This window comes from Symphodus melops (assembly GCF_947650265.1).
Source record: "Symphodus melops genome assembly, chromosome: 11".
NCBI lineage: Eukaryota > Metazoa > Chordata > Actinopteri > Labriformes > Labridae > Symphodus > Symphodus melops.
The window spans coordinates 21,142,862-21,170,582 of NC_136701.1; the positions used below are offsets into that span (position 1 = coordinate 21,142,862).

Sequence of the window (27,721 nt, forward strand, 5' to 3'; positions counted from 1 at the left end):
TTTTTGTTTATACAGTGAAAATGTTCCATTAAACGTAACACTGATATAAAGGCAAAAACTGTTATCATAATGTCAGACTGTTACTGTGTCCACCATCTTGGATGTGTTGTAAACATTATTACACTGAGGGTGCGTTCGGATTGTCCCTCCTATCCACTTTCACTCGCGTTTTTTTCCTTAACCCCGGAAGCAGTTAAGTGGCGGCCAAGATAAGAGCCGTTCGAATTCTCTAAAAGTTCAGGAAAGGTGGCTCTATGCTTCCTTTATAACCTCCTTTAGCATAGGAAACACTGGACCATCCTTTACGAAAGGAGATAAGAAAGTGCCGCCCCACAATTCATTGCAGCCGCAACTTTTAAAGCGACTCGCGCATCCGACCCATATCCGAGCGTTCACGAAAACTAACGATCTGTCAGAGGAGAAATGTGGAGATAATCTGCATATTGATTTGACTTATCATTAGTCACAGCCTTTGTATTTATTTCATTTCTTTGTGTGTGTGTGAAGAAGGTAAACATTGCTTTTATACATTCTTGTATCATGTTTGTCGAGATTATTTGCTGTTATTTGATGATTTTAATACGTGAAATTGTAATAGGTCTATAAAACCATGTTTATAAAAAAAGGAAAAGAGACGCAGATCATAGAGGCTAGCACTGTAATAATTTACCTTAACTTTAAACTATCTTAAATCCAGAGTTAAACTCTGAACGTGATGTTATAAAACCATCAAAGTGAAGTTTCCTGTTATCTAATAAAGCCTTTTATTTTTATTCACACCCCGTGGTTTTTAGGATTATTTCACCGGTAAGAAGGCACAAGGGAAACATTTTTAGATGAGCTTTTTGTAGTCCATTTTTTGAAAACTGTAGTTCCACCAAGGCAGACTCGCGTCACCAACCTCAGCCGCCGCTACATTATTATGACGTCACCTAGTGTCGGATTGTCAAAACATCGCAATCGCCTTTTCCTACGTCCTTTATGAATTCTCCTAACACCTTACCTTAACCCCGTGACGTTTTCACGGGGTTAAGGTAAAGTGGATAGTGAAAGTAGATAGGAGGGACAATCCGAATGCACCCTATGACTTCAGTAGTGTCCTTTTTACAGCAAGCCCTGCCTCCTGAAACCACCTCTGGCCCGTCAAACGTGGTTAAATATAGGACCTTCGGAAAATGTCAGACACGGCAGGCTCTCCTGAAATGTTCAGGACTGCATGTGTGAAAGGGGCTATAGAGTCGATTTTTGCAGGTAAAATAAGAATAAGGCATCAGCGTGGAAACATATGAGAGCATAGATGTGTTGCATTTAAACAGAAAAGAAAGAGAAAGAGACACCGGTGTTTTGTTCCACTTTGCACAAATGTGAATGACTCAATGACTCAACACTTTTTTGGGAGTACACTTACAAAGAAGTGAGGGAAACTGCACACATATTCCAGTGAGACACTGGCACGCACAGATGTCAAAGGAAGGAGCAGGAGTTAGCCCCTCAGTTACTTCTCTATACATTTAAGTTATTTTTTAAAGTTGGCATGTTCAGGCAGACTGTTATAGATTCTTTTGAATTTTCAAACTTGCTCAGCTCCATTATCCATGTACCGGCATGTACATCGATTGATGAATAGGTAAGCAATATGAAATCAGATGATACTGTACGTAGGACGATGCCCAGGCTTGCACAGCTTATTTAATAACTCCTTTGAAATGCCCCTGGTACATGGACAAAGGATTAGGGTGTTGGTCTGAATATTTTCATTCTCACCTTACTAAACCTCCACTCCTTTGCCGTGCCAAAACAGTTGCATAGAAACAACTTTTTTATTTTTGTTAAATAATTTCCAACTTTATAATTTATAGTTATTGAGGCTTAGAAAGATGGTTTATCTCGGTTGCAAGGATGTGGCCTGTTAATGTCCATTGGTCTGTGTGGACTCTACCTTACAATTTTGTTCACATACATTATATCTAAAAGTCTGCAATCCAGCTAAACACAACAAGCTGTCTTTTATGTACCCTTCAATAAACCCACTAAGCTCCACTGATGAATGATGGATCCAGCTTAGTGGTACTCATGTTACACCGTGTCAACCACTTTGAGATTAAAGCGTGACATCTGTAAACGCTCTGTTGATTTATGATCAACTGTGAGTCATGAAGTGGGCCACACAAAGCATCAACATATAATAAATATAAAACAAATACATACATAAATACATAAATAAGTTAATTTCCCTGAAATATTCAAACGTTTGAGAAACACGATGCAGCACAGTGGCCTGGCAGTAAGAGAAGCTTTTTCATGTGTGAAAGGTCTCTAAGCAGCTTTCTGAGACGGCCCTCAGTTCAAAAACACAAGCAGTATAAAAGTGTTTCATTTGAGGATGTGACATCAAATCCAAACTGCACTGTGTCTTACTACATGGCTAACCACATGATCAAAGATGATTGGCAATGACTGGAGAAAGTATAAAAGCTTTACCAAAGTTAGAACATAGGAAACTTTTCCAAAAGAGGAAACAAAGGAAATGCTACACCACTTAATCCTTGTGCGTGTGGCCACAGCCGAGCACGTAATCAGTGGTTCAACGTTGCGTCACACAAGTTTGTGTAGTACTCGATAGCACTGGAAAATATTTCCATTTTACTTAAACTGGGCAGAAAGTCCACTGTAGCATGACTTCATCATTTGAAAAAAAAGATCAAATGATTCTCTCGCTGGAAAAGCTTGAGTCCAATGTTAAGAATGACGGTTTAAATTAAACACTTTAGACAAAATTAAACAAAACCAGAACATCAATAGATTCAAAAGGGATTTCGGGCAAAATGAATTGAAAGATAAAGTCAAAGAGCGTATGAACCTCTTGAGGTCACAGTCAGGTGTTTGTGATCGTGAGGTCAGCGCGCAGCTGAGGTCTCGCCAGTAAAAAATGAGTCACGAGTCTGTCACTTTCACATTGCCCGCATCTCCCACACCAGCATGGAAATACTCAGTACTGGAACTCGCAGGCTCAATAATCACTGAGCATGTAAAGAGGGATGTGCAAACTGTGCAGAAAACACACAGTCAGGTCAGTAGTCCACGCACACACAGGAAGAGTTCAGTCACGAGGAACAAGATACTAATGAAGATATGAGGCATGGGAAGATTGCGACAGCTGACATCATATCAAGAGACAGAGGTTTCTCTCCCTCACGTCTCCTGTTTCAGTCAGGCAGAAGAAGACACCCGAAGAACCAGCAGTCCACCGGGTCCTCGTCCAAAGGGGGCTCTCTGGTCCCCGGTGGTTTGGGGGCGTGGGGATTTGCTCCGCGTAGAGGTTTCATTGAGGCTTTTGTCAAACAGCTGACAGCTGTGAGGGCTTCGATGACGGAAGGTCGAGCAGAGCTTGGACCGTCACACCGACCTTCACCAGACCACGCTCCTCCAGGATGTGATGGGGCAGACACAGGTTTTCCTGCAGGGCAGAATGGAGTTCTTATCGGTTACACTCATCTCAAGAAAGATCCCAATGACTCCACTCGAGGTCTCACAGTGTTTAAGTTCCTCTTAGTCGTGTGTTGTCCCACAGCCAGAATCAAAATCAGCTTTATTGGCCAGGTATGATTAACACACGAGGAATTTAACCTGTGCTGTCTTTGTACAAATGAAAACATTAAATATTATGTAATCAAGCCAAGCATTTGACAGCTCTAATGTTGATTTCCTAACATCAAAATCCACTGTATTTCTGCAGATTTTTCTGTGGGAGCTACTCAGAGTTTTAGAATTGCAAACTTGATGACATGAAGGACGCCCGCCCCTCTAAAAGTCAACAATGTTCATGTTTTAAAATAGTATTCAATAAAAATGAAACGGGTACAATCTACAAAGCATGCCTGAATGTCAAAGATAAAAAGTGACAACATGTAGTTCATCAGTGTTGTGATTATTAAAAGCACACTCATAAGAGTTGTTTGTGTTTATCAGTCAAATATATATCTAAAGGGCTTCCCTGTTTCAACACGTTTCAATGATTGCTCCGTGTTCTCGAGAATCGTGTGTTGTATTACGACGTTATGTACAAGAGGTAACTGTGCTCAGACCCAGTTAGTCCTGGAGCAGTGTGAATGCAGGCCAGTGCAGGAATGATGACGAGGGATAGTCGTGCTTAAGAGTGCCGGAGAGGGTGCCAAAATCAACTACAGTAAGAGTTCCTAAGAGGAGCTTTTGGTTACGTCCAAACCCAAACTTCCAGAACACTGAGGAACAACAATGACGCCTGGACACAGAAAGATTGTTTCAGTGGAAAGACTTCAAGATAAAAACGTTTAGATTTCTTTCAATGAAAATATTTCAATGCAATTCATGTATCCACATTTCATTACCTACTTGTGGTTAAACTTCACATAAGAAATCCAGCTATCAAAACATAACATAATATTGTGTCCTTTTTGTGGTCATGTACCTTAACATTGTGTTTGGACTGAAACCTTTCAGAATTAGAGTTTATGCTTTCTCGTCATCTGGATGGAGCGATTGCTTGCTCCTTTTCTGCACGTTTGTCATTTTTGACTTGAGCCGGCTTTCCTTCATTCTCCATTGAGGCTTATCAGCTAAATGGAACAATATAGCAGACCAGCTAGTGTTCATGAGAGCACTTGAGGAGCCATTAACTATGTAGCTCAACAGTCAATTTCAGCAAACCACAAAAACATGAATTAAATACAATGTGGTGAGTTAGTGTGAGGTTATTACCTGAGGCACACCAAGCTTCTTACACGCATCCAGGAAGTTCTCCACATTCCTACGACATTTAGCCATGCTAAGCTTTGGCTGGGGGCCAAAATATCAAAAATGTTAGCCGTGAAAAGCAGAAGGAACAACATAGCTTCTCCCAGCTTTTAACTACATACACCATACTGTTACGAGAAAAAAAAACGTATAAGAAATTAAGAAGGTAATATCTTTAATTCTACGGCCTTGTCATTTTAAATACAAACATCAAACTGTTGTGGTGTCACTTTGCTTACCACTGCAGGAGACGGGACATGGATGCTGGAGACAGACCGAGGACAAATGTGATTGGCTAAATGACAAAGGACGACCCCGTCCATAAGAGCAGCTCCGACATCGTCAGGGAGCAACACCTTCAGTCTGGACTCGATGTTCTGCAAACACATTAACAATGAGCTCATGGCATCCCTGTTCCCTTTGATAAAAAGTGTGTGTGTGTGTGTGTGTGTGTGTGTGTGTATGTGTTCCTATTTTCAGAGTGTCTACACCTGAACTTTACTGCATGAGCCACACATTGGCTCTTATAAGAAACACAGTCCATACTGTTTATATATTGAAAAAGCTGTTTATTTGATGACATGCTGCTTCAAGTCATTGTCCTGAACACACATGGATGATTTTCAAAGTAAAACAGTGACTGCAGTGTTTTGCCAGAAGATTTTCTATTTCTGGCCAGCAGTTGTGATTTTTATTCTTAAATGCAAGGGTTTGTTAAGGTTGAATTAAAATTGAAAAAGTACTATGGCTAGTTACTATCACTGTGAAAACATACACAGATAGTTACGAATCAAGCTAGGACTTGCTACTAGAAAACAGTGATATGATAGCTTAACAGATATGAATGACAGAATGATTTGCACAGTTAAATCTTGTTATTGTTCTTGTGTAAGGGAGGGTCTGCATTCTTCCTCATCATTCAGTATGGTAAACGCTGCCAGTGCACACCTTGTCTTTCTTTGAATGCTATTGTTGCTTCTAGACTTTAAAACAGAGTCCTTCTTTGTGTCCTACCCTGCTATCTATATCATCTATCTATTATCTCATCTTTGATATTCAGGCATTTCGAAATGTCCTATACGGACAAATGAAAACAATGTTGGGAACTCCACATCCACTTCATGATTTCTTCATCCTTCGTCTTTAAGATGGATCTTTAATGCTAAACTGTTTAAGGCATATACACTCAGTCAAGCATCCTTATTTCCTTTTTTTCCCTCCCATTTTTGTATTCATGCTTGACATCTAGGACTCTGAGTCATCTAGGACTTTTCACTCTGTCTCTTGGAAATAGAGTAAATATAATTTCATAAGTGAAGACTCATGTGAACAAGATGCAATGTGGTCCACATTAATACTAAACAGCACACAGTCCTGCCTTTGGCGTTCCACTGACAGACACTTGGCAGCAATGTACCAACAAGATCTGCAGAAAGGCACCGACACAGACAAAGAAAAGAAGTCTAGCAGCTTGATTTAGGGATGTTCACGACCCTCTACCTGTGATTTTCTGTCCAGGGAGTTTCTTGTCTGTTATATGTATGTAAGCTAGTTCAGGCAGTCGACTCGAGCTGCACTGATTTCACACCTCACATGAGTCATTCTCTACAATCACCTGACAACACCTCCTTCTAATTAGAGGCCTATTCAAGCTGCAAAATCACCAGTCCTTTCATCTCCAGCCCTGATCTGCACTAGTACTGCACTTACCCCATTACCTCTCCAGCATCCACCTGAAGCCTCCGATTGGTTTAGGATAACGTCCTCGGGCCACGCCAAATACAAACTAATGTCTGCATCAATGTTATTAGTTTCATTTTTTATTTTACATACTTTATTAATTATATTATATTTATTTCAACACTACATTATGAGAACCAATGAAACCAGAGACTTTTCATGTAAAATCACTTTAGTGTTTAGTACCAAATAAAATATTTTACAACTGTATTTAAATGACTCTCAACACTGACAACTATCGCTCCTGATGTTTACGGTATGAGTCCTCTTCTTATAAACAAGTTATGAAACATGGACATATAATTTAAAGCAGGAGCAGGATCTGGCAGAGCTTTATCCTCTGTGTAACTCACGTCTTTGTGAAAAGTAAAAAACAGGCTGTGAGACTTCTGACCTGTCGTAACAATCCAATCTGCTCCATTTCCTCTCTCAAGTGCTCCATCTTCCTCCTCATTGTGAAACTGGGGTCTGTGGAGTTGTACTCCTGTCGGCTTCCTCTGGTAAAGGCTGAAAAATACATGGAAACAGCAAAGATCTCACTTCCAGGTAACACACTGGGAGATTCAAGGAAAAAAGTCAACACATCTATTACGGTCTATATAGCAAGCCAAACACACAAAGCCGCCCTGAGGTCATTTTCAGGCCAGCTGTGGAAACATCTGCTCAGCTCACTGGTTCTGTCCTGGGTGGGCTACAATGAAATGTAATCTAAACAGCAAGAATCAAAGTCTCATGTCCGATGATGATCAGGGGGATTCATATTTGTAAAGAATCTTTCTCTAGAAGAAAAATACCTTCCTATGTGGGAAATGTGTTGAGGTATGAAAACACTTCTGACGTGTTGTACTAAAGATGGGATGGACAAGAGTTTCTTATCAGTCTTAATGACCCCGTTCTTTTCTTTCTGCACCTCATTCAACTCTGACAGCTCAGCTGGTTGTGTTTTACCATATCAAGATTTTACACACATGCACTTCATGATAAAATCCAACAGATTAGGTGACAATCGACTAAAAGTTGATATTTACTCGTGAGTCATTATATTTAACACTCATCTCCCCCTATCGCTTTTTGCATGCCCGGCGCAGTCTTGGCTCGAGGGCTGTTTTGTCAGGAGCCTGGGAACTGCCCAAGATCTCAGCCTGTTAAAAAGCTGAAGTAGTCTACTGTTTGAGAAGAGAGCAACAGTTCCTAAGAAAACTTTCCCCACTTCTAGAGAAAAGCTGGCAAGACATTCCTAAAAGATTGTTTGGCTTCAGGAAAAAGGTAAAGTGTTCACATTATATTTGATATGAGCCAAGGGTAAAAGTGGAGCACAGGCTTCATTTGTGTTTCTTTTGAACCAAAGCCAAATGCATGATATATTTAACAAGTCTCTGTCTCTGTACCATTTCTACGTTTCATTTTATTGGATTTTAAGTGACAGCTAGACCTTTTGATTGTAATGTGTTGTTATTCTAGAGACAGGACTGTGGACAGTTAGAAATAAGGTAAAAAGAGAGGCGGGAGTGACATGCGGGACAGGAGCCACAGGTCACAAGCAGTTCAGCACACCCTTCTCGTGTATTTCCCTGTTTTCTTTGGAAGAGGATATTCAAATGCAAATGAACTCTGTCACGCTTGACCAGTCCATGCATGCATGATACGAGTCATGTGAAATACAAGGTGCACTGTTTCAGGGACACGTCTCAGGAAAAAACAACAGTGGACCAGTTTACCTCCTCTGAGCCAAATCAACACATAAGCCAGAACCTTTGATTTACCTGATCTCGGCTTGAGTCCAAACACTGTCAGAGTGGTGCTGAAATCGCTGCTGCGCAAGCCCTCCTGGAAAAGAAGAAAAAAAATAAACATTCAAAGGTATTGTCTAAAACTGGAAGACGTTCAGAGCTCATAAAATGCGAAGATTTTTATCAGGATGTTTATTACACTCACATCGCAGTCGTCGTTGGAGTTTTTCCGAGCACTCTGACACTTGTACTAAGGGGAAAAGAGAAATAAACACGCTTTTCAGGATTGATTTTTTTCTTATTATAACATATTGTCACATCCTGTTTTAAGGATCTTTGGGATTAAATGATGCACAAACAAAAACAACTGTATATCCCACTTTAATGGTGTCTAGCAGTGAAGATAGAAGTGGCCCAGATTCTAAGATACATGCTTCAGAAATGTTTCACCCAAGTAACGAGAAGTTGAATGACCTGAACAACAGCATCTATTTTCAGACAGAGTGTCCCAGTTAGTCTGCAGCTAAAACACACCTCTCTGATTAGAGGGAGAGACTTTATCCTCAGGCAACTTTTGAGGTATGTTCTACAGAATTTCCCTTCAGCAAGCCACAAACTAGACAGCTTCTTTTCAAATGTATTTATTTTTTTCATTATAACAAACACCAGACAGACAAACAAAACACAAGAGATTTATTGTGCCTCACCATGAAACTAACAATAATAACAAAAAAACACAGTGGTTCATGCCTCCATCAGACCAAATGTTTTGAATTAGACAGCTCAGGTTACTGAGAGGTTTGTGCACACCTTGAGATAGTCTTTCCTCAGGTACTTGTTCCTCCTGCGGTCTTCGTTCTGATTGAGGACAGGTGGGACCTCAGGCCACTTTGGTTCTGAATCTGAGAGATCTGTTTTCAGGCTGCCATCGAAGGAGCAGGAAGAAGAGGGCTGTAAAAGCAGAAAGCTTAAGTTTAAAGTATTCTCCCTGAATACTGCTTCCAGATGAAGACATCACCGGGGTACACATCAGCAGATTGATTGGCTGGTAAAATATCACTTGGGACATCTTATTAAAAGTGCCTGTACCTGTCCGATCAGCATTGATGCTCCACTACTTCCTTCATCCAGAGAAGCACTAGAAGAAAGACGGAGGTGTTACCACATTGAAACAATCTTTGAGACAACATTCACATAATGCTAGAAATCTTTGGGTGTCTCACGATTCGATTGAGAATCCATTTTCGATTCAAAACGATTCTGGATTTAAGATTCAAAGTCTAATTTTGAATAAGTACATAAGATCCTCAATGTCTCTTTCAGGGAGCACTTTCAGGTTCAGAAGTAACCTGAAACCTCGAGCAGGTGTGCTTACTGTTGGAATACTAGAATGTCCAAGAGAGTTTTGTCTTTTAATGCAAAGAAAGGAACAACGCTCTGACTCCAAAAAAAAGTTTGGGATGTTCTTGAATTGGGACACATGCAGTCATAAGTCGGGGAGTTAATTCTCTCTTGTCAACTTACAAAAAGAAATAAGAATCAAATCGAGCACTGTGGCGGGGGGAGAGTGGATCGTACACAGGATCAAATAAACGTTGATGTCTAGGTCATTGGTGTCCTTCAATTTCTTTTTGTGTCCTGGTAAAAAAAAAACAAATAAACGTCACCTTCCCCAGTGACCTGCCCATCACGTCTACCTGCTGATCTATATACTGTATGTATGCATAAGCTAACTTTAAGGCTGTCAGAGGTAATATCAAAGTTGTATTTAATGTTCTCAGACAAAATAACGTAAAAATAAATAAATATAATATGTCTTAATGTTCAGTAATGAGTGTAGCGTGATGCGTGTGAAATTTTTCAGGTTGCCACGGTGATCCTGTAAGAAGGTACCTGCGTGCCGCCTGAGGTGGGGGCCTGGGTTTGTTGCTGGAGCTGCCAGAGTGACTCAAGAACCTGGGAACATAAAAACAGATGCAGATTCAGTCACAGACCTGTCATGATGAATGTTACCACGGACTCATGTGACACTCATTCATCAACAGCAGTGATTAAACTATTGTGATGTCAGAAAGGCATTTCCAGTCATGCTCCTGTGGCTTTATTTTAATGGGAATTTGAACAGTTGAGCAACACATACCGATTTGTCTACTAATGGATTATAAGGCATTATTATTTCAATCTTTTTTTTCTTTTACAACCACTTAATCCCACAACAGCTTTGGGAAAAAGAAGGCTGATATCTACCTCTGACTTGGAAATATACATACTACATACTGTATTATACATTATAGTGTACATGTTACAGCAAAGAAACAGTCTAGATTCTATTGTGCATGTTCATAGTACTTTCATAGAAACATTCATTGTTTCGCACGCTATCTGTAAATCATGATCATTAAAATCCACCTACCTGTGTGCTCGGCCGGTAACTCTCCGTCGGTGGATGAGACTCTCTGCTCTGCAAATTAAGGATCGTCGCCTAGAGGCCGAACATCAAATGGAAACAAGACCAGACCAGCATGTAAGTAGGGAGTTTGGTTATTCACTCCAGCAGTATCAGTCGGTGAAAGCAACAAAAAAATAATTAAAATAAAAACATCCAATTCCATCTTGGCTGTTACCATTGGGGGACAAATATCAGATTAAACAAGGAACAGGGTACGGAGAAGCTACCAGAAACTAACCGACAGCTTTCTCACAGACCTGTTCTGCTGCTCCTGCTGCAAGAGCTGAACTGCAATCTTCCTCAGATCCAGAACCTCCTTCAGCTCATCATCCTCTTCTTCAACCAGCTGCTCCTTATCGGAACTGGGAAAAGATCACAATTAGGTCAATCCTGCAGGAACTGCACACAGTCGGACACACAAGTTAATAAATACAACTTCAACCAATCAGAACCTAACACGGGGTCCAGTCTAGACCTTTTCTTTTATTTCTTTAAATCACTGTTGTAATGAATGGGGATTATTTAAAGATGTTTTATCAAATGAAACGTTTTGTGCATATTAACTGAAATATCTATTTAAAAAAGTACCCTGGGTGTCAGCTGTTTTTTGTCTGCTCGCAGCGCTCCCCTCTTTCTGTGATGGTTTGTGGTAGTCGATCAAATACTTTTTTTGCCATCGGTTGACTCGAGGACTTTAGTTTTCAAAAATGCATGCTACCTAAAGCAAATGCTTAATATACTCATTCCCTCTGATATAATGGAGGATGTAAAGCACAGAATTATTTCTCAGTTTCACTGTGCTGGCATGGCATCACTTTGCTCTAACTTTGAAAAACAGCAACTTTAATCAGCTCTTTGCGTGCTTGTTTGTGTTGTAAACCTCTGCAGCTGCCTAACAAACAACTAACTAGGTTGTTACTGTTTTACAGCCCAGTGACTCATCACTGAAACATGTCATCGAGAAACTAGGTAAATATCACATTTCTTTTTTTGTTTTGCAATCTTGGTGAAGGAAATTTTATGATTCAAGACTTAAGACTAAGAAAGAAGTTGTTTATCTGACTGCAGTGATGAGCCAGAAACTTACTTAGACTCCTCTTTCCAGCTGTCTTTATCTTTGCTTTGGTGAGACATGTTAAGAACTTTCTCCAGTTCCTGAAACACACAAACACACACATACACACACCATGTAGAACCAGCAAGCATTTACTGATCTATGTCCGGGGGAATGGTTTCTTTCTCCGCCTTTGTGACCATCCTATTGATACACAGATTGAGCCATACCTTTATACAAGACACATGAGTGCTCTGCTGCCCATCACACTCTGACAGAGCAGGATCCTCGTCCGGGTTGGGCTCTATAAAGTCATAGAGATCCTGATCTGATAGAGGGAGGAAGCATCCGCGTTCATCACATAAACTCCAACATTTTAGGCACTTCATTCAACCACCCCCGTGTCTCTCTTATTGCTTTCATAGGGAATATGTGATACTTATTTTCGGTAACCTTTGCAAGAATCCATTTTGGAGAGGAGTGAGAGGGCGTCAGCACGGGCTGTCTCTGAAATCTGGGAGTGCAGGCTGACAGTGTCATCGTCTGAAGGCTGCAGGAGAGAAGAAGAAGAACAGAGAGCGGTTTGAATGAGTCATTCGAAGGTTCATTCACTTTGGCCCATTTTTAAATCAATGGTAGAGCTGCAGAATTTGGCTCACAGTCACCTCTACTTCAAATATTTCTCAATACGAGGGATACAAAGTTCTTGGAATTTTTAAAGTTGGAAACGTTCCATGACAATAAACAAGGAATTTACAAAATTGAAGCTTGGCCCTTAACAGATCTCATGCAAGTACACTTGATGTACACTATTGAGGCCACGCCCCCTCCATGCACAGACGCATGATATTATGGTATGATATTATACATGTTTATAAATATAATGTATGGTGTTAATGTGTGCAAAATATCACATTAAATGTATTCATACAGTAGATAGCTAGCTGATAAGTTAAATGTTAAATAAGCTCTAGCTAGCATCACTTCATTTACCATCTATGATCTTAACATGATGCTAGCTTCCTCAAATGTTTTTTTTTCCCCATTAATTCCCATGGAAAGTTTACAATTCAGAATATTTCCAAAATTGCCCGAGCTTAACTTCCCCTGGGTAGTTAAATAAAAGAGTAGTTAAAACATAATACACAACATCTAAAAGCGAATATGAGCAGAAGATAGGGAGCCCTACACCTACCTACTGTACAGTATGTGTCTAAAAGTCGTTGGCTCCCAGGACAACCTCTCCTGTTTTTTTTCTACCATGGCAGCCACAAACCAATCAATTAGGCTTCAATTCTTGCCAGACATTCTACTTTCAGTGACAAGAAGCTGAATCATGACCAGAACACAACTACAATCTGCAGAAAGGGTGTGGACATGACACTGGTGGCTTTATTCCACCTTTGTTGAATCTATTTGAAGCGTTTTATTGTTGGTGGTTTTCATCGTCTATCCTATTAAAACAGACAGTAAAATAATTGGCACTCAGCAGCTTTCCTTGTCAGATATTTGGAACAGACAAATTGTGAGGAAAGAAAAGTAAATCTTGGCCAGCTCTGATCATCCTCTCTGGGAAGAATTTATTCTTTCCCTTCCCATTGGAGGTAAAAGAGGTAATTATCACTGCTATCATTCCAATTGTTAATAAACACTTACATTTTCTTTTCTTGGTTAAATTAGGATATGTCGCGTTGTCCTTTCTCTTTTAATGTGTTGTGTTTCTACTTACTGCTGTAAATCAAGTTTCCCCTCGAGGGACAACAACAGTCTGAACTGAACTGAAAACAGATATCTGAAAAGGCTGCACGCTGCGTAGAAAGAATTCTGACCTCAGTCGTAGACAGCCTCTTGTCGCCATTGTCACTACCGATTCCAGAGTCAGGCCCGTGGTTCTTACTGGGATAAAAATCTTCCATGCTGGAAAAAAATGAAAACAAACTTCTCAGTAGGGCGAACAGGAAATGATCCAATTGATGCACGAGTTAGAATCAAGGCAGCATGTGTACGTGCAAGAGACCTTTTTAAAACCAACAGACTTTAAGTAAGTACATTATGTTTCACATCATGATGAAACAGTAACTATGATGGTTTTTCTACCTATCTGTCAGCGGCTGTGGAAGGCAGCGCTTGCCGAGGGAGGGAAGGTCCAGGGTGTCTGGCTTCTTGTCCATCCTACACGCCTGGATGTTCAGGTACTTAAATATGTGCACTTTGCCCTTGAGACAAATCTGAAAAACACAAATGCAGGCTACAGTAAGTGTCTCTTGGGTCTGTGTTGTTTTGACAACGACAGAGGAAAATGGTCAGTTATCCACTAGATGGTGCAACTGGACGAGGAACATGACAGGGTGAGGGGTGTGACTAATAAAAGACAAAAACCATAAGTGCTTTACATCCACATGGTTAACATAAACACAATGACACAACGGATGTACCTGAGCGGGTGGAGACTGCATAGGATTGTTGTCGAGGATGATGTGCTGCAGCTGCCTGAGTTTTCTGTACGCTGCAGGTATCTCTGTGATCTTATTGCAGGAGAAGTCGAGTCGGATGAGAGGCAGATCAGCCAACTCTGCAAGTACAGACCAAAAACAAAACAAAAGAAGCTTTTGTTAAATCCAACATGCAAATGAGGGGGAAAAAATTCTACTATGTAATTCCTGTGGGTTACACCCTGTCAGTTTACTGCACCACCCTCAAGACTGAGCCAAGTGCATGGTCTAATCTCTGGGCTGATCTGCTTTAAGCAGTAACGTTCATGTAGTTTCATAAACATCTGCACTCCTCACTCCACAGAAGTGAAGAAGCAGAGATATCCTTACTGTTGGTGTCATCCAAACTTAACACCACAGTTCAGATTATGTAACTCAGAAGCATATTCACACAAAACCTCTGCTTGAGTGGGAAACGCCCACTTTTCACAAAACATTTGAGATGCATGCAAATCAATCATCAAACTTTTTTTGGTTCTCCAATGTAAAGGAAAGGTACATGTTTGATTTAATGTATTCAAATTCAAACCAGTGCAAAGAAAGGCAGAAACTTCGACATGACAGCCAACACAAGTCGAACACTGCATAGGTGTTATTCTTGGGTGTTAAGAACGGGTTCACTTGCCAACAAGTCAAAATAAATCAAAGACTGGAGGTTTTAGAGAGAAAAACAAACAAAGCATCTCGAGTGCTGATCTGACCCTCAGGCAGCATGTGGAGACAGTTCTTCCTGATGTTGAGTTCTCGTAAGGCATGAAGCCTCCCGACCTGAGCCGGCAGCACCTGGATCTCATTACAGCTAACGTCCTGCGGGAGGAGACATAGTGCAAGGAATAAGGTGAAAAAAGGCAGGATGATATGCACAAGATGATGTTCACCAACAAACGGGCTGCTCACCAGCTCCATCAACTCTTTCGCCTTCCCAATCTCCTCAGGGATGGACACCAGCTTGTTGTTGCTCACAAGCAGAACTTTGAGGGGGAGGCTGAACAAGTATTTTGGCAGAACTGACAAGAGATTTCGGCTGCAGAGAGAGAAAAAAAAAAGCACTGACCTAAATTTCAAATAGTAAACAGAAGCATGCAAGAGTGAGTATCTGTGACTGGGAATTGAGGAACTGCCTCTCTTTCATGTATGCATTTTTGACCTGTCAGTGAAGAGGAACAAGCTCCTCTAAAAACTGAGCCTACTGAGCCCATGAGACAGGAACAGGAACAAACAGAAAGTAGAGTTTTAGCCATGACCCACCTGATGTCAAGATAAGTCAGAATCTGCAGGTTGATAATGGCTTCTGGGATGCACTTGATGCAGTTGTGGTAGAGGTTGAGCGACTCCAGGGGGGCGAACAGACACACCTCAGGAGGGACTTCTGTCAGGCGATTCTTGGATAAATCTGCAGAGGAAAAAGAGCGGATGAAACAGGTGCACATTAAACATACATGTGATATAAATGATACACTCTGAAGATCTGGGCCCTGTCTGATATGTTTACTGTCAGCAGAGAGATCAATACTTCTCTTTGATTGAGCGATGGGCACCACGCCTTTACATTTAACACTTGTCTAAGATTACACCAGAGTCTTAGGTCTGGAAGGTTGGAGTGCGACTGGCAGAGTGATATCGCAGTATTTCTACTATCGATTTCTCTGTGAGAGGCGCTGTAATGGCTTTACTTTATTATGACTCGGTGGAAAATCTTTGAAGTCACTGCACGTCTTTTCTTTCTATTCAAGACGTTTTTTATGTCCAATGATAGTCTGGAATAATCCATTGAAGATATTTAGAGTTTTAATAAGATTCATATCTCTGAGCTTGATCACTTTGACTCATCTTAGATCTAAAATATTTTCTACACAATGTGATGCATTAAGTACAATTGTTCTGTAAAGAAGAATGGGCCATTTAATTCTAGGTATTTCTTGGCATGCAAACTGCTTTGTTTTGTTTTCGTTCTTTGAAAATCCTGTGACGAACTTTCGGTCCTTTCCGACCTTTGGTCTGAAATGATCCAGCTTTCGTTTAACAGTCAATTTATCACTCACTGAAAAATCATTGTTGGTGGGCGACCTGGTGCCCGAGCAGTGGTTAGTGCTTCCACCCCATGTGCACCTCAAATCCCACCTGTGGCACCTTTCCTCATTCCTCTCTCTCTCTCGCCTGGATTTCTGACTCTATCCACCCTCCTATCTCTAATAATTGAGGCATAACTGCTGATGCTGACAGGCAGTGGCTGCAGGCAGCATGCTGTTAAAGTGTGTTTGTCTGACACCTGTCCTGCAGCAGCTGTGTTCAGACATTCAGTAATAAAATGTAGTAATAATCCAACGATCAGATGTGTCACTGGTGGTTTTTGTTTGCTTGTGTGGGTCATATAGAGACATCAGTGTAAATGAAATGAACAAAATGTTTAACATGTAGTGAGGGGGAGCTTTTTGGTGTTAGAGAGAAAGAGGATTCCCAAAGATAGAATATTTCATCTGTGGGCCTATTCACTTTATGTAGTAATATGTTTCCATTTTCTTGTGTATCTTAAGTTATTATTAACGTATTATTTGGATATGTTTGGATATTTTGATTTCATAAATTACAAATGTGTTTTTATTTGGATGCTGATTGTATAAAAGGACACACTGCAATCAAGAGTGTAACCTGGATAGTACTGACCTTTCACAAGAGATCATGTGCTTAAACACTGAAGCCAATTGTGCCGCAACAGAATATTAATGTAATCTCTGCCAGAGTCAATGAATATGCATGCAGCTTTTCTCTCTCTCTCTCTCTCTCTCTCTCTCTGTCTCGCCCAAGAAAGTCAAAGCAAAAGAGGACACACAGACAGATAGTGGTGGCTCGGCTCATTACTCAACTGTCAACATTCAGACCTTTCTCATACCAATACATCATATTTAAAATCTCCATATCGGCCTACATCACATCAACGGGACTGGCGCTCCCTCTGGAGGCCTATAATTCATGCATGCCTTTTGATCACGCACAGAGCTTGGGTTAGGCACTTTATTCCTCAAGGTTGCTGAATCACTCACACAGCACTCACTGTCCCAAGCACGCACACTTGAATACACACACACATTTCTTTCTTTCCCTACCACTCTTTGTTTCTTTATTGAATAGATCTCACACACAACAAACAGCATCCATTTTAACAGCAAACATGAGGATACATGGTAATCTATGAGAACCGCACATATAAAGACAGCCGGATATTGCGTAGAATTTACCTTCAGACACATATTGATTAAGCAGCCTGTGTGTGTGTGTGTGTGTGTGTGTGTGTCTGTGTGTGAATGATCTTGTCTTCTGAATTATCTCGGGGTGACACGATAATTAGAGACCTATGTGGGAAGCTGCGCAGCCACAGATAAAACAGCTTTCAATTATTCAGTCCCACCTCGCTTAAGTGCTACATTTGTGATGCTGGGAAAGAAAACACAACCTCCATCTCCTTAATGCATGCAACTGCATATAGCTACAACCCATTATTAAACAATTAAGCTTTATACTAACCTACTGTTAAGAGGTTTCTGTTTGCATGGATGGTAAAGCATAGAGAATTTACAGAATGACATATCAGCTTTTATTCACGCAGAATTTTAACTTGTACGTTTTTGCAAGCGATAATCCCGTCTCTGTAAGGTTATAAGGCGTCATGGAGCGAGCAGAACCATGTGTCACAGTTGTGTCAGTCTTTAAATAAGCTCTTTTATGACAGGCCATGCATGAGCAACAGCAGAGCAGATAGACTCTGTAGTCATGTCTCTGAGCTCAGACAGCAGCAAATAAGCAGAAGTGAGGAGCAGACCATGAGACAGTCAGCAGCACAAAAGGCAAAAGATGGCCAGAGGTTAAGGGAAGCAGAAATTACCACATGGGGACAAACCAAAGCTGAGGTCACAGGCTTTGCTTGTTTTCCATTAAGAGAAAATTGTGTCGCCCCCTGAGGGTTAGACCTTGATGTTGTAACCCAGCTGCATGTGGACCACCTCAATTCCTCCCTCTATCCACACCACAACTGGGAATTCTTCTGGAGCAGTGGAATCATTTAGGTCGATTGGAGATGAAGGGAGGTGGGTGGAGGCAGCTTTGAGAGCCTTTCTATCTCTATCCCCTTGCTCCCTCCTCCATCACAGGCAGTGCACCATCTGCAGCCCACAGTAGGCCCCTTATCCACCTGCTGGTCGCCCAGAGCTCCCGCAGGACAGGCACCACCAGTCAGACAAGACCACAACCTTGGCACCATTTCTAAACTGCACCCTCCTAAGAAATCAGTAAATCCATTTATTAATGTTGCTTGTGCAGACAGTGGGTCTGTCCTACCGTGACACAGCAAACTCTGTATACAGTATATTCTCCCCAGTGCAAATAGCAGAGCAGTCCCTCTCTCTCTCTTTCTATCTTTGTGCTGAGAGTTTATACATTTAAAGAGACATTTGTTTAAATTGCATTAAAAATGCACAAAAATATGTTAAAAAAATGGAGCAGAAATGATCACATATGGTTTACAAATTCCAGCATCAAATGCAAAGAAATGATAAAAATCTTTAACTAGAAGGTTCAATTAAATGACAAATAGGAAAGGAACCTGACAGAAACGTGATTAATTGGGGTTAATTATGTGTGCCCTGCTGCAGACGTGACCACTGTGTGTCTTGCTGGCAAGGTTTGGGGGTGTGGTCTGGAGCACAGCTGGGTGTTCAGAGCCAGACAGGTACCTTCTGTGAGCATAATGTACCCCATGTGATTTAAATGAGGAATTTGATAGCCAGGCAGATAAATCCTTCTACAATCAATCTAGACTAGCAGAGTCTAATTTCAGCCAGAAATCAGGTCATTGTAGTCAGAGGTCATGCTAAGCCTGCAACATAAAAGGTTTAATAATGTTGCATGCTTCCATCATCAGTGAATTAAACTGAAGATGTAGAGAGAATCAAAGGATCATTATCATTTCAAATAATCATTCATATTTGAAAGGGCCATGTAGAGTGAAAACTGAAAGCTAACAATTGCTCCCTTGCTAACATGACCATAAGCCATGGACTTACATTGTCTAACATCTTTTAGGATTATTAAACTTAACTTGTTAAGCACTCAACTACTTTCAAGCTAAATATTTTCTAACATAGAAGCGTTTGACTTTATTATCTAATACTATGTAATTTATTGTGAGATTATGGGAAATTAAATGCCTAAATAGTTAGCTAAAAGCTGTCATTCCTATCTTTTAATATACAAAAAGCAAGCTTTTGGTTATTTTTTAGCTAACTAAAAAATAAGCTAAGTGGTTTAAACCTAGCATTAGCTAATGTTTGGTGCAGTTGTCAGGTTATCAAATATGTTGCCTTAACTTAGAATATGACTTCATTATTATTCATTATTATTTTCATTTTTATCTAGAAATAAATTGAGCATTCAAATAAATTAACAGTTAGCTGAGAGTTACAGCCTATCTTTCTGTTTACCAATAGCAACCTGAGCGTTAGCTTTTGCTCATATTTTAGATGACAGAATTATTAGCAGGCAGATGTTTTTATTTCCCCTTATCTTGCCTCAATGCTAACAACATAAGCTGCTGCTGACGTAGTTATAAATTAATCAAATGCGTAGTTTTTACTTTGAATAAAGTCCTGCTGGATTTTCTTCCTTCATTGTCTTTTAATTTATATTCAAATGTAGAGAAGAGGAAATCAAAACGTTTTTAAGATTACCTTCATTTAACAACTTTCAACCTGGAACATTACAACATGATGAAAAAAAAAACATTTGAGCTTCCTGCCCTGTAACATGAGAGGCAAATTGCTTTTGTGTAAATATGGTGAATTTGCATTCTGTTTCAGAAAAAAGGGCGTAGTTATACTCACATGACGTAGCTGCAGGGCAGTGCAAAAACTGAGAAAGAAGATCATTCTGACCTCTGTTCAAAACAACGTGACTGTAATAGAATAAACTTTTTGTGACCTTTAAGCAAGTGTGCGGACATATCTTCTTCCTCATGATTCTATGTCAACAATGATAAGGCAATGAGGCCACTTTTGAGCATTTACTATTCAGGTTGGTATCCTGGGTGGCTCAGGACCGACCGCTTTTCATCCAAAGATGCCCAGAGCCCTCTTCAAATGAACTGCTAGATAATTATGTCGTTTTTGGGCCGCGCATTTACTTCTGTTTGAGGTTTGGCCCGAGGGAGTCCTCTCGGCTGTATTTGCACAGCTTCTGTGTGGGGGGTTGTCAGCTGGTGCTTTTATGGGGCAATTCATTTGAACTCTTGTGTTCAAGGTCAGGCACAAAGTTTGTCCGTATCTAGGCCAAGCTTCACCCTTACACAGAGTCTTTACTTCCCCTCAAGCCTTTTCATCAGTGCATGCGAAGCAGCCACATACTGACACACAAAAACACACAGACAGATTCATTCATAAACAATTGTACATTCACATACACAGACAAAATATATCTTTACTTTGCTGCCCACAATGAAGGCCAACAAAAAAAGAGTAATGTGTTAATTACAAATGCCAAACACACGATTCAATGTGTAAAACTCCATTTTTATGTTTATATGGTGTGATCCATGTTTCACAAAACATCTTTAAGTGCAAGGGGGCCTTCTGAATCCAAAAAAGCTTTTTTCTTCTCAACTTAAATTGGTACCAACTAATGTGAAAGTCACTGATAGCTTCATCTGACTGCATCAAAACAGTTGTGTGAAAGGAATGGTCTGTTTTTTGGATGTGTTTATCTAAATACTAATTTCTCAAATTCACAGCAACTATGAAATTGTGATTCATTTCTAAGTCTTAGTACCGGTAATTAAATATATATTTTGCCATTATGTCCAATATAGTGTTGCTTGGTTATAAAAAGAATAACTCATAAATAAATAATGATACAAATGTCATGCTGCCTGATTAATGAAGTCCACCAAAACACACTCTGGAAGAAAGATGGATAGATTTAGACAATCAAAAAAACTTTTTCATGAACATTTCAAACACAGCGTTATTATGGGCTGCACCCACTCCAACTGGTTCCCTGTTCACTCTGGAGTGACACAAGGGTGTATCATCTGTTCCATCCTCTTTCTGGTTACCACTGACTGAATCATCACCACCACTGCAGCAAACAACAACCTGTTCTCTGACTTGGAAGATCTTCACTTTGCAGACAATCTTGCTCTCCGCTCAACCAACAAATGCCAACATGCTGACCAAAAACTGACATGCTCAAAACTTTGCACGACAGGTGGGGCTTTAACACTTCTGAAAAACAAGTGATACATGTTAACACCCCTACATGGCCTTTCCTTGTGAATGAGGCGCCACTAGAGTTTGTGAAACACTTGACCATCCTCATTAATAAGGACAGAAGGCCCAAAAAGACAACAAATCTAGACTAGCAAAGGTTCAAGCTGCCCTTTCTAAACTCCTCAATATCTGGAGATCCAGTCAAAAAGCCGTAAAACTAAGATGCTCTTCAATTACAGCAATGTCACAACTCTGGGTGGTTAAGTCTGACAGGATTACCATTTCAAAACAGATGCATCAGATGAACCTGCATGATCTTCTGCGCAAAGAAAATATCCAACAATCTACTCCAAAAGAAAACAGGTCGCCAGAGCATAATCAGGGAAAGCACATGCAAACATTTGGGATGGCTAGGTGTGTCCTAAATGTAATGGGAAGGGATCACTTAAGTCGCCTTAAGATGGACACCACTGAGAAAAAGTATACCTGAGAGGCACAAAAAAATATGACCCAAGAGCTTGAAAAGATAAAACTGTTATGAGGAGATGCACAACATGCTGCCAAGGTGAGAGCTCAATGAATGTCCCATAGGGCATGAAGAAGAGTATAATAAAGCACTAAAATAACCAGTATAGTTAGCATTTAAAACTACCATTAATATTTTCTTGATGTTGTGTAGCACCATACCCCAGCGTATTTGACTCAAAGCTCTTTCAACTCTTGTCGGGAAGAAGTCACTCTTTGTTCTCTCTCTAGCGCTTAAAATACCAACAATTGTGCAAATTTCTTTTTAACGTCTAAAGATGATTGAAAGAAAAGTGAGGTTCAGCAGGCTTTAACAGGCTCTCCCTGTCAAAGACAATAAGTGTCATATTTTTCAAAAGTTCCGGTCATCTTTGTTAGGAAAAGTATCTCAGCTCACCTGCACAAATCACTGTGCATATACTGAATTCTTCATTCAATTTACAGTTATAAGTGTATGTTGTTGGTTCAGTAGCATTACATATGTTGCTATATGTATTTAGCAACATGACATGGGATAGCTGAGGCATTGTGTCCCTGCTGACAGGTATGCATATGTCTTGTCTAGACATGCAGAAGCACATGAAAAAAGGAGCCCTGAGGGAAGAAGCTCCAGTTGGGAATGTAGATTTTTTTTCAGGCTATTTTCATGTTCCTTTTCTTTATGTGCCATGTGACAAAATCTGTTTCTCGGGGGCAGTTCTTTTCAGTTACCACCCAGCATCTCTCTTTGTTCACAGAGTCTCCATGACACAAGAAAAGACAGGACAGGCAACCAGAGTATTTGAATGGATTTCAAGTACAAGAGTACAAAGTTTGCATAGCACAAAGCAGCGTGCGTCGTTTATCTTTATTGTAATGCCTCCTGTTGGAGACGTTGGGCTGCAATGTGAGTATTCTTTAATGAGCCGTGACATTTAGGGTATTGACTCAAGTCAGTTATTAAGTTCAGAAATGCCAGCGTCCTTGTAGAGAACGTCCTTCACAGGTTTCCTTGGAGGACTTCTTAGGAATGTAGCAGGAAAGAAGCATTCTTCAGATGTAAAATGCACTTTGTGTTTCAACTCAAAACATGGAACTGGAATTAATTTCACCACCTGTTCAACGAGCTGGTACACTTCAGAGGTTTGGACATGAAACGCTGCACACTCACAGGGCAGCTTGAAGCTTTTTGATTCTTTTTTCGCATAGATCCTTGGTTGGCGACGAAAATAAATCACACTTTCTTATCTTTTCTATGACCTCACATTTGGATTTTATTTGGTTGTTAAATATCAAACCGAATTCTTCATGGCTGATGCAAGAATGTGCAAGAAGGCAGTGGATGAAGTGTGAAGAGATTTTCTGTCAGTCTCCATTTTGGTCCACACAGTGTGATAAAAATGAGAACAGAAATAAAACTAATATTGTGCATGACCTACATTTTTTAAATATACTGTAAATAAGTCATTATCTCCCCGAGAAAGCCAACAAAGTTTTGGGTATAAAATATTAGTCTTATTCCTCATAGTTAAGCACATACAGTAAAGCACAGTGTCAGTGAACACACTGCATGGTGCTGCTGTGTCTCACGCTGCATGTGTTTGTACCCTCTGGGGCAGGGTAATGGCAGGCTGAGGCATGCTGGGATATGAACCTGAGCATCTGCCCAGGTTGATGCCCCTCTCCTTAGACCCCTCTCCAAGGTCGGGGCAGCAGCTCGGAGCTCTTTCACTCCCCCATGGGAAAAACAAACTGAATGGAGACAAACTGCCAGTAAGCACATTGCAAACAGACACCCATGTGTGAGACGGCCTCTCCCTTTTTCTCTGTGCACACACTGCAGCCTTCTGCTGCTCATTAGTCAGGTGGGGGTCTCTTAAAGCCGTTGTCAGCTGGACCCCTCTGCTCTATAAAAAAACATTTAACTCAAAATAAAAAAACAGCGAAGGTCTGGATTCAATTCATAATCACACCCAACTCATCGGTAGGATAAAATGCTATTACTTCAAATACTGAACAGACAAACAGCTTAAGATTTAACAAGAAAATAAGAGGGCTATGACATTAGTTATTAAAATAGTTTTCAGATAAAAGGTCATTTCTTCTCTATTAATAAAACTTGCTGTTCCGGAGAGGAGATGAAGAATAGAACAGATGAAGCACTGATCAACATTACAAAAATCTCCAGAGACTGCAAAATACATCTAAAACACAGACTGGATCAGAATATCATTTAAGTTGAATAAAATTGACTGATATTCAAGTTGAAAGGCTTCTGATTGGATGAATATGGTGAAATGTGAAGGCAGCACGCAGCATTGTAAAGCTGATAGGGTGGTGCTGGCAGGCGTTGTTCTCTCTTTGCACGTTTGAAAGTGAGACTTCCCTCAAGCACACCTTTTATTCAAGATGTCCAAATGAAGATTTGAAAAAAACCAAAAAAAACCCAAGAAAAGACAGTTGCATTCACTGAGAAGGGATTAGTTACAGTGTTAGCTGGACATGAAAGGTGTGACAGAAATGTGTCATATATACTTTGATCACCATTATATTAAGTGCATTCATGTCCTGCTTTAAGAGAACGACGTGCTGATCATTAAAACAAAAAGCTGTTGTAAATTCAGCCCAGCAGTCCAGAAATAGTGCACACTAACTTCCTGTTCTATGTATCTCTCCTCTGAAAGGAAACCTGTGCAGTGCATAAAATGTAGCACTTCAGCTCTTCACAGCATTTGCACCTCAGGTTTTTCCACACTTGTCAGGCACAAGCAATTTAAACTTACATCACTCTGTCCAAACAGATGTGTGTGTGTGTGTGTGTGTGTGTGTGTGTGTGTGTGTGTGTCTGCTTTAGGATGCCTTGCATTATTTTTTTTAACATGAATAGTAAAGGCATTATTTAAATAGTGTTTAACAAAACCTGCTATGAGTCCTCATCTTGACAGCTTTCAAAAAGGTTGAGAGCAAAATCTTTGAGCAGAAAAATTGAAACCCCTTGGGGAAAGGGCTCAAATCAGAGGCTTGCCATAAGCTGCAAATGGTGGAGAAACACCAGATGGTATATGTGGACATCTCAGAGGCAGAAACCATCACTGTGAAATCTTGTATAATTGAGATGTCAACGGTAATGACAAAGAGTGATTTATTATAATTACGACATAAGCCCTTCCTTAAACCACCATGTCTAACACAAATGAGTACATACAGAGTAGTAGCCTTCATGAGAGGTGAGACTGACTGACCTACTGACTATGTGCAGAAGATGCACCACAAAGGAAATGACACAAAGGTATCAGTCTGCACGTGAAACCAAAAGCAGACCTATGCCTTGCTCCTCTTTGATGCATTATGGGCTGTATGGGGGAATGGCAACCCAGGCAGGCGTGCAGGCAAGCAGGGGGGTGAGGCTGCAAGTACTGCATCTTTTGTCTGGTTGTGCCGGGAGAGAAAAAAAAAAAAGGCAGAGCATGAAGGTGTAGCCTATCACATGCTCAGCGCAAATGATATTCAATGAGCGAGATCTACAACCAAGCCTCTCGGGTTCATTCATATTCTGCTCTAGCACGGCAGCAGCCCTGGTGCCAAATCAACTGCGGCTCGGTCGGCAAAAAAACCGCTGCACAGCTCCTGGCTTTGGGTGCGCCTGCCGTCTCATTCATGTGTCTCCAGGGGGGAGAGACTGAGAGCTGCTGGCGTCGACCAAAACAACCACACAAACAGCAGCCGAGCCCCCTCGTGCATGATGAGACTGAGTGGACAGTAATTAGACTACTACCAGGGTGTGTATGTACATTCACAGAAGCCAGCCCATTGGACGCTATATCCCTTTAAGTTGTGACACCTATATATATTAACGCGCTCAAATCAGACCCAAACGCACGCACAATGCGGACGCGCAGCTTCCAAAAGACGCACTGTAAATTCTAATACAGGCATATTGTCTTGGACTGACTCGTGGTTTCCTTTGGGTCCACGCATGCACAGCCACCCCACCTGCTTGTGTTGTGTCCGTCAGATCGTAGCTCATCCCCGGGTACTCCCTCAGCTTCCTGCCGCTCAGGTTGAGAATCCCGGAGCAGACCGCATCCTCCAGAGCCCGGTCCAGGCTGCGAGCCGTGTGGTGCTGCTGCTGCTGGTACTGGCTGATGCCCGGGCTCCAGTGAGGTCCGCTGGGGCAGTGATGGCTTTGTAGAGCCGTGACAGCTCCCACACCTCCCTGACTAGACGCCATTTTCGTAAAAAAGAAATTACTCTTGCTATAATAACAGCGCACAGCGGCAGTTTCTCCGCCCATGCGCATACGGGGTACATGCCCGGGACGGACGCTAGGGGATGGGCTAATTCGGAGGTGGTGCTGCTGCTGCTGCTGCTGCTGCTGTTGGTGGTTGTGATGGTGATGATGATGAGGATGATGATGAGGATGATGATGGGGATGGTGATCAAGATTTGGTGGCCATTTTAGGCTCTACTCTTCCTCCACCTGACATGCTTAACTCCCAGCAAGGGACCCAGGATACAAAACAGGGGGCCTGGGGTCCTACTGATAACATTAAGATTTCTTTATATAGCATATAGCCCAAATTATGATTAAGAACTATGATAAAAACAAAATCAGAGGCCTAATACTTCAAAAAAGTTTCCTAATACATCACATTTTACAATGAATTGCAGTCAAAGAGATATGGAGATTGTAGATGTTGATTTAATTTCAGCTGTTTATCAGCTATAACAGGATTATTCAATAACTTTTTTACAAATGCCAAAGTTTATTGCACTTCGGTGCCTTTGACATTACAGTCACAGCATTGATCATTAGTTAACCAATGATTGTGAAATGTAGTTGTTTCAAGCCTGAAAACATAAATGGATAACATGTCAAAAGAAACTTAAGTTGTAGGTTCAGAAGACTCTCAGATACAGCAGGATGAAGTCCAGTTAGATGAATGCATGGAGGCGAGGATGCATTGATCATGTCTGTTTTAATTCAGGTTTTTTTTCGTTTTTTTGTTTGTTTTATCTACTGAAAATTAGGATTTTTTTTAAAAATTAGGCCTTGTGTTCCCACAGCCCGGTCCCACAGAATTAGGTTAGGTAGTATCTTTGAATATTTTGTGACTCCATCCTACTGAGGTGGTGCGGTCAGGAGCAAAAGTCATGTCAATGCTAGCGATATAAAGCTGAAATAAATATCTCCAGTGAACTGAATCCAAACACCACGGTCCATCTTTGGGTAAAGATTGATGATGTTTTGAACGCTTTGCTCACAGAGGTGACAGTAATGTATGAAACTGAACACGTCGGCATGACAACAACTCACCAGTGCTAACCTGCATATTCCCCCTTTTTTAATAGCAGGAAAGACTCTGGGCTTTTGGAGAACAAGGCATGACTTGTCTGCAGCTTTTCTCTTTTGGCTTTACTCGGCTCATGTTGGCTGTTTTTCTAAACGGATTTTAAGTCGTGCTTATCATTCTTAAATTCTAAAAAGTCATCGCTCCGATAGATAATGCTGATAAGTTCACCAAAGAAAGCCAACCAGTCCTGCTTTAGGATGGAGTTGAGATAAACATCCTCAATTTATATAAATACTTCTCTTTTACAACCTGGATACAGAATAACAAAAAAACATTTAGAATTCATTGACAAAATGGAACTAAAGACAAAAAGATTTGAAAAAATGTGAAAATATCTAAATAAATAAATGAGTAAATGTTGAAATACAAAAA

General features: G+C 40.7%; 1 protein-coding gene across 1 annotated transcript; it reads right to left on the reverse strand.

Annotated features, from left to right (window-relative positions):
* lrch2 (leucine-rich repeats and calponin homology (CH) domain containing 2) lies at window positions 1–26,440 on the reverse strand. Its single transcript, XM_079355615.1, is given in 22 exon segments — window positions 1–3,457; window positions 4,738–4,815; window positions 5,013–5,150; window positions 6,908–7,020; window positions 8,277–8,340; window positions 8,449–8,493; window positions 9,054–9,194; window positions 9,333–9,381; window positions 10,137–10,199; window positions 10,657–10,725; window positions 10,950–11,054; window positions 11,780–11,847; window positions 11,977–12,074; window positions 12,200–12,296; window positions 13,576–13,663; window positions 13,844–13,974; window positions 14,182–14,318; window positions 14,940–15,045; window positions 15,136–15,262; window positions 15,487–15,631; window positions 25,989–26,237; window positions 26,240–26,440. Coding segments are annotated over 22 exon segments (2,298 nt in total). The 5' UTR covers window positions 26,307–26,440; the 3' UTR covers window positions 1–3,337.
* Window positions 26,441–27,721: the final 1,281 nt, after the last annotated feature.